General features: G+C 40.4%; 1 protein-coding gene across 3 annotated transcripts; it reads left to right on the forward strand.

Moving 5' to 3' along the window:
* Nucleotides 1-234: 234 nt before the first annotated feature.
* etv5b (ETS variant transcription factor 5b) lies at nucleotides 235-7,612 on the forward strand. 3 transcript variants are annotated; one of them, XM_053497635.1, is made up of 12 exons: nucleotides 235-377; nucleotides 1,923-2,077; nucleotides 2,237-2,324; nucleotides 2,463-2,510; nucleotides 2,765-2,812; nucleotides 3,940-4,069; nucleotides 4,151-4,417; nucleotides 4,888-5,177; nucleotides 5,375-5,437; nucleotides 5,550-5,788; nucleotides 5,880-5,987; nucleotides 6,296-7,612. In XM_053497635.1, the coding sequence occupies exons 2-12, from the start codon at nucleotides 2,030-2,032 to the stop codon at nucleotides 6,518-6,520; spliced, it is 1,554 nt and encodes a 517-aa protein (XP_053353610.1). In that variant the 5' UTR covers nucleotides 235-377; nucleotides 1,923-2,029; the 3' UTR covers nucleotides 6,521-7,612. The 3 variants fall into 3 exon arrangements, with proteins under 3 accessions (XP_053353610.1, XP_053353612.1, XP_053353611.1); XM_053497637.1 differs by having other exon boundaries at nucleotides 5,880-5,981; XM_053497636.1 differs by lacking the exon at nucleotides 235-377 and adding an exon at nucleotides 1,101-1,194.
* Nucleotides 7,613-7,833: the final 221 nt, after the last annotated feature.

A 7,833-nucleotide genomic window follows, 5' to 3' on the forward strand; every position in this document is an offset into this window, starting at 1 on the left:
GAATTATCCACCATGGAGAAACATCTGGCTGTTGAATGAAACCCAGCCATTCATAAAAACAGGAAAGGGCCTCGCTGCTATTGGCTGCCCCAGGTCTCATGCGTACTTAAGTGATTCGCTAACGCCGATTGGTCAGTGTCTTGAATGATGTCCTGGATTAGCCAATTAGAGCGCACTCTGGTGTTAAGCACCAGCCCTGAGCTGAGCAGGCGATTCCATTGAGAAATTTTTTTCAGTCTGGAGAAGCTTGCTGTGATCGCGCAGCAGAGCGTGCACCCGAGGGTCGCGTGCTTATCTTGGGAGTGAATAAATAGCTGTTGTTGTTTTTTTTTTCTTGTTTGTTTTTACACTTTAAAAAGGATTAAATCATAAGAAGGGTGAGTATACTTGCATGTGATATAGTTTATACTTATGTACAGGCACAATACTTGCATTACTGTCTTTTTTGGTATGTTTTGTCTGCTAAGTTTTAGTCTGGATTTTGTTTATCCCCTGCTCCAGATTCCGCCATTTTCTTTGTGCGAATCTCGCGCCACCATTTTCTCCTCGTTTTTCTCGCGGTAGTTTGTTGTCTTTTGCTTAAAACGTGAGCTGATACGTGGGTTTTGTAATGCATGCAGGTTTTAAACAGAATTCCTTCTCGTCGTGCTCTGCTTGTGCTGCATGCAGAGTGTGTCGGGATTTGTATGAATGGAGTTGAGTTTTTTTCCCTCGCGCACAGGATCAAATTTCACTTCATTGAGAAAAACAAGGGGAGGAGAGAGAGAGAGAGAAAGAGAGAGAGCAGGGGGGCAATGGGGGACTGAACTTCTCGAACTTAAAGAGCATCGTATAGTTAACCCATTGCTGTGCTTGTGTGTGTGTGTGTATATATATTTTTTATTATTATTTTTTTTTTTACACAGGGCTGTTAAAGTTTGAAACTCGGTGCACCAGGACAAACTGCTATATATTTATCCACGCACTTGTATTTATATAGAGGGCAGAGCCTGCTGTTTGGGGCTCATGTCCTTTTCATAATCTAGATCAGAGGAAGCAATAACAGTAAATGATGGTTGTTTAATTGCATCCTATTTTAGTGCACAGCTTGCCAAGATTGCAGTGTTCTCATGACTTCATGGCAGGATAATACCTCTAAACCTTATGAAGGATAAAACACTCTGAGATACACCTACCAAGTTCTACTTGTCTCTGGTGTGTGATTTATTTGTTATTTATTTATTTTTTACTTTTGTGTCGTTTTTTAATTATTAAATTGACTTCATGGTGTTTGGCAGATGCCATTATCAAGAGCGAATTATTTTATTTATTTTTATATTTCTAAGTGGCCCTACATAGACAACTTCATGGTTTTGGGGTTTGAACCTGCAACCATCCGAACAGTAGTCCAATGCCTTAACCTCTAAGCTATCCTCTTCTTCCAGCTCTTGCTATAAGCTACCACAATATTACTTTTTCTTCAATTCAATTTGGTATACGAAGGCGCATGGGATGTGCCTTTAATTTGCTTTAATGCTCCAAAGTAAACGCTACTGTACATACAAGAGCTTTATCCCTAACTGGCAAGTACATTGTTAAATGTGGACAAGGGACAATTTGGTGTGTAAATAGTAGGCCATTAAAAAAAATATATCAGTGGTGCGTAAATGTGCAACGAGTCTCACTGCCTTGTGTGATTTATATATGAGAGAGAGAGAAGCCTGACCTGTACAATAAAACTAAGTCATATAGTCTTGCGAGTAATCCTTCATTCTTTGTTTGAGGTCAAAAGAGTTGCACAAACAAACAAACAAACCGGCGGGATACACAGCTGATCAAAGGAACAGTTGGTCTGGTCCTGTCATGAGATAAGATGATTGCTGACAGCTGCCCGTGTGCTTATCCTTCTCTAAGTGCCATTTTTCTCGGCTTTTAATCATTAGGAGCTGACAGGCGAGGAGATCTCCCCCGTGAGAAAGAAGGAAAAAGAAGGAGAGGACGCGTCTCCCTCCATCGTTTCCTTCCGTGTTTGATTTGTTGATCCCACAGCATGGACAGTTTTTACGATCAGCAAGTTCCTTTTGTGGTGCCGTCCAATGTAAGTTGCATCATACTTCCCTCACGGGTCCATGTTTTGTACATTTCAATATCAATCTTTGACCTTTAAGTAATTTAAATGCACAATCTTGAGAGTTATTTGTGCAAGCTGGAATCATCAATGCCAACTGTTTCTAATCGCCGCCATCTGTGTTTGTAGAAATGCCATGCCAAGGAGCTACCATGCAAGCCACTGAGTGATAGGAAGAGGAAGTTCATGGATCGTGAGCTCGCACAGGACACTGAAGGTAAACCATGGTCATTTCACTCACACGAATGAACCATGACCATTATATTATAATACAGTATGATTAAAACGAAGGAAGCTGTACTGAGTCACCGCACTTTCTCAAGCCTAATCCTGAATTATTTCTCTTTTTTCCCAGAGCTGTTTCAGGACCTCAGTAGGCTGCAAGAAATATGGATAGCTGAAGGTAATGTTCCTAATTTTTTTTTTTTTCATTATTATTTTTTTTTTAAGTACATGGTAATAACCACTGTTCACCATAAATGTAGTACTTTATATAAAAAAAAAAAAACTTGCTTTGGGCTCAAAGCTAACTAGAATGAATTCCACATGTTAAACAAGTGCACAGATTTAAATCTGTGTGCATATACTGGATAGTTTACTTTTGCATGGTTGTATACAGACTTTGGTACAAGACATTGTTTATTTTCTTCCCTCCAGCCCAAGTACCTGACGACGAACAGTTTGTTCCAGATTTCCAGGACAGCTGTGAGTATCTGATTTGGGAGTATGTGGGTAGAACAGGTTTAGGATGGATTGTACGGCTGTCAGTAGCTGTTTCTTTACATGTGACTTATCAATTATTAATGACAGGCTGTAGAGTAACAATCTACAGGTCATGGACTATAGACTTAACCATTGTGTACTTTCATGATATTGCCAGATAATGTATTGTAATTTTAAGTCATCTACATCCTAGTTGATGTATTTTTAAAGTATCGGAATATTAGGTATTAAATGGATAGTTAAGGTGCGAACACTTGTCCGCTTGGGGAATAACAGTGTAACTGTACAACAGTCTTTAATTCTGTTTAAAGAAACAAGACTCTGCTAACCGACAGTTATTCATGAGACATGCCAGACTTGTCGTGCTCGCCAAAGCCAGTTGTTTTTCATTTGGATTTTGGCACGAGGTTTAGGGTAAAAAAAAAAAAAACCCTGAATGGACCGCAGTAGACTCTCTATTGCCTCTTATTCACTCTTCTGGGTTGCAAAAGTGTGTGCGCTCGTGGAGGGATAGATATTGTGCAGTGGCCCAACATCCGACTGCAGTGCCGTAAATCACCACGGCCTTCAGCGCACTGACATTTTAATGGGTCAGGATACACACACACACACTTCATTATATTCCGTACACTAGTCCTTCTGTTTCCCTTGTTAAGCTTCTTTTTAAACCCCGTTTGACTTTTGGATATTGAAGTGCAATTATTTGTATGTTCTATAGTGATAATGTTCCTTTGTGTGTCTAGCGAGTACATGCACGAGTTTGCATAGGTGTGCGTGTTAGTTTGACACAGTGCTACAGCTTTGGCAGAGGGCCGATTAGTCTTACAGAGGACTCTTTCAGCATGTCTGGGCAAGAAAGACCCCATTTTCATTGAAAGCATGCATTAAATCTACAGGTTCCATGATGCATTTTATTCACACACAGAAATATCGCCTTTTAATTTTGTCATATAAATGGATAGAAAACCTTTTGTAGAAGTGTAACTATGTAATCAGTTACTTTAAGTCAATACAATTTGTTTCTGAGAAGCATTCAAACTTTGAGGTTAACTAGCATTGTTTGTGTCAATTCTTAGTGTTGAAATGAAAACTATTTTCTGCTTTTGTAGTGATGTTCCATGGCCAACCTCAAGCCAAAGTGAAGAGGGAAGTCAGTCCGAGCAGAAACTTTTCCCCCTGTGGACAAGAGCAGAGACTCTCGCCATATGGAGAGAAGTGCCTTTACAACAACTTTACAAGGTACATGTTCTCATCAGTCCTGCTCTCGTAGCTACGCTAAAATCTGCTGCATATACGAAACTGACCTTTGTTTCTCATCAGTGCCTATGAACAGAAGCCGTTTGGATTCAGCAAACCCTCAGCATCGCCCCCTACCCCTGTATCACCTTGCAACTCCTCCCATAATCCAGGGGCACATGCCCTGCAAAAGAGAGTCACACCTCCAGTCCATACTCAGACACGTGGGCTACCAGCTGTCACTGGCCACACTCATCAGAGAATACACAGCACAGTTCACAGCCAAAGTCCACCTTTTGCAGTGCCCCGTCCACCTGTGGGTCACCCAGATATCTCTTATGCAGATCACAGGTAAGATATTAGATATGATGCCATGGTAGTGTTCCTTAGATTAGTTCTAAGACTCCAGGGTTCTGACACAGAGTGTGATGCTGAATATCTGGTATATTTATGTCCGAACCCTGGTTTCCTGCCCAAACACAATAATTGAATTACATTAGCAGCTGATTAGTTGAATCTAATTATTTGGGATAGGGTCATCTTTATGTATTATGTTAATATTTATTAACTGCTAAGTCGATTTTCAACACTTTACTCAGCAGAAAAAAGTTAATTCTTATATTTTTGTTTGGATATTAATGATGAATGGTTTATTTTTAATATGTTTTGGAATCATTATTTAATACTACATGTCTACTCCTGGAGCATTTAGTCGTGTAATCAGCTCACTCTCAGTCTCCGGGTATTAACCTCTTAATGATTAAACACTATATTTATCCCAAAGGTTAAAAATCCTCTCTTGTCCTCCTTCCCAACTGTAGATTCCACAGACAGCTCTCAGAGCCATGTCTGCCCTTCCCACAGCCCGAAGCCTGCACTGGGACTCCATACCCACCACAAAATGGCAACCTATATCCCCGGGACAATCGGCCACACTACCACCGCCAAATGTCTGAGCCGGTGATCCCGCTTCCTCCACGGGGGTTTAAGCAAGAGATGGTGGATCCCCGGTACCCTGAACAGGGTGCCTCTAATGTTGCAGCCAGTCGTGTTCCATCGTTCCATCATATGTCCATCAAACAGGAGCCCAGAGAATTTGGCATAGACTCTGGTGAGTGTGGTATGTTTGCCAGTCACTGTAACCCCCCTGTCTCTCATGCACTTCATCCACTAGTGTGATATAACAACAAATCCTTCTGTAACACCAAAGCACAATTACTCATCCATTGTTCACGCTAGATCACAACGGCTATTTTTTGTTCCTAACCAGCATTTGGCTAACTTGATTAAGTTTTGTCCATATTGCAGAAATTCAGAGCTGCCAGTCATCCTTTGGGAAGTCATCAAACTTCTATCAGGCTAACAGTGAAGGTAAGATCATCTCGTATGGCATATTTAAACCCTCAGTTTAATGCGCTGCAGGATCAGTCTTTCCTGAGAGATGTCGGAGATTAACCTGCGACTCTGTTTCCTCAATCTCCAGGGTTCATGTATGACGGAGAGCCTCACCTCTATTACGAAGACGCTTGTGTGGTGCCTGAGCGGCTCGACGGAAAGTGCAAACAGGAGGGAGTGGGCTTCAGGGACGGGCCTCCGTACCAGAGGCGGGGCTCCCTGCAGCTCTGGCAATTTCTGGTCACGCTACTGGACGATCCATCCAACAGCCATTTTATTGCATGGACCGGGCGTGGGCTTGAGTTTAAACTCATTGAGCCAGAAGAGGTCAGTTTGCAACATGTAATTAGAGGATTTGTATGGCTGTATTTCCTGTACATGAAGAATTTATTAAGTGTGTGTGCATGTTTGTGTACAGGTGGCCAGGCGGTGGGGAATCCAGAAGAACAGGCCTGCCATGAACTATGACAAGCTAAGCCGATCTCTCCGCTACTATTATGAGAAGGGCATTATGCAGAAGGTAAAGGCACGTTCCCGTTCCAATTTTTTTCCTTCCTTCCTTTTTAAAAATATTTTAAGAAATAAATCAATATAATAAGTTGTAAAAGGTTTGTGTTGATGAAGGTATGATGATTCATCATCAGTTTATATGAAGCAGTTTGATAAGCAGTGAAATGTCAAGATTATAGGACAAACTAGCTGTTCTAGGATATTTATATCTTCCTCCCTGTTGAACAAAACCTCAATAGCGAAGCCTGATATTGCACACACTATTCAATATGATTCCAGTTTTGTCTAGGATTTAAGCTTAACGTGTCTTTCTCTCCAACACAGGTGGCAGGTGAGCGGTATGTGTACAAGTTTGTATGCGACCCAGAAGCTCTCTTTTCCATGGCCTTCCCTGATAACCAAAGGCCAAGCCTAAAAGTCGACCCTGATGGCATGCAGGTCCCTGAGGATGACACAGTCCCTCTGTCCCACTACGATGAAGCCAGCAGAGCCTCCTATGTTGATGGCAGGGATCAGTGCTTGTCTTATCCTGACGGCTACGCTTACTGAACTGTTTTAATCTCGGTTTGGACTCCAGAGTCCCCTTTGCCTGATGAGCAGGTCCATACAACTCCACATCCACATGCATGGTGATTTCCTCCTGCTACAAAAATCGCAATTATTTACATGTACATGTATACTATACATGCTTGTATCATTTTTTTTTTTTTTTTTTTTTTTTTTTTAACCCAACTTTCGTTTCTTTCTTCAGTTCATTTGAACTCCTTTCACCAAGCATGCACATTCTCTACTGTAATACACACTTTTTTTAAAAAAAGTAATTTGACACTAAAAACGCTGTATTTTTAAACCTACTTCAGGTTTACAATGTATAAATCTCTAAGTGACTATCCTAAGATGGCTTTTGTGCACTGTTTCTTATGTAGAACCTGCTGTGTACTTTTCAGCGCTGTGCTTAAGTGAGATTTCTAAAACTATGGCATCTTTCATGCTGAATTTATTAAAGTATGTAACTTGATTGAATGAAAGGTTTGCATATAATTCCAGCCACGCGAATGCACAGGCTTTATACTGTATGAAAATACGCAAGGGTTTCTGCTTTTGTAGAAATACTGAAAGAGTAAAGTCTATGTATAATTATATAAGTATATTTTTGCAACGTCTGCATTTGTTTTGACTGTTGTAAAAGCTATATACCAGACATTTCTTGCTCTAATATCTGTTTAGTTTACATAGTGGAACCTTAAGCTGTGTCTAAACAGGTATTCTAAGGGTTTATCTTTTTTAAAACTTAGTATCTGAGGGATTTGAATTCCTGCATTAAAAAAAAAAAAAACTTGTCTGAATAGACAAATGTGGATTTATGAGAAAATGTATCAGACAATCTAATATTTTAAGCATCGTAGTAGCTGTTTAAAGGTAGCCCAGGGTTTAGTTTTGTCCTTAAGCTCATGTTACAGAGACGTTCCAGTAAATGCTGAGCCATAGATCCTTGTACTTGTAATGTCATAACTTAGCAATGGGTTTTATTCAGCAGTAATCAGAACCTCACCTCTGTAACATGGGATTTATGGGTAACCTTTACATCTACTATTAAGCTTTATAATCTGTACTGGGTACAATAAACACTTTTCTGCTTCACTTAAATCTTGCAGAGTGGTTTTTCTAAAATACAATGACATCACTAAAATGTCACAGTGTTATATATTGGCCTACAATTCTGCAAACACTGCACTTTACTACGAGCACCTGTACATTCAGGCAATTATCTGATCACGTAGCAGCAGTACAATGCATAAAATACGGATATAGGTCAAGAGGTTCAGTTAATGTTTAAATCTGACATCACCATGGGGAAGTAC

Source organism: Clarias gariepinus, chromosome 6, assembly GCF_024256425.1.
Source record: "Clarias gariepinus isolate MV-2021 ecotype Netherlands chromosome 6, CGAR_prim_01v2, whole genome shotgun sequence".
NCBI lineage: Eukaryota > Metazoa > Chordata > Actinopteri > Siluriformes > Clariidae > Clarias > Clarias gariepinus.

Coding starts and splice junctions, on each gene's coding strand:
- etv5b (XM_053497635.1), top strand. CDS start 2,030: ATGGACAGTTTTTACGATCAGCAAGTTCCTTTTGTGGTGCCGTCCAAT. Junction 4,070..4,150: donor CTTTACAACAACTTTACAAG/GTACATGTTCTC, acceptor GTTTCTCATCAG/TGCCTATGAACAGAAGCCGT. Junction 4,418..4,887: donor ATCTCTTATGCAGATCACAG/GTAAGATATTAG, acceptor TCCCAACTGTAG/ATTCCACAGACAGCTCTCAG.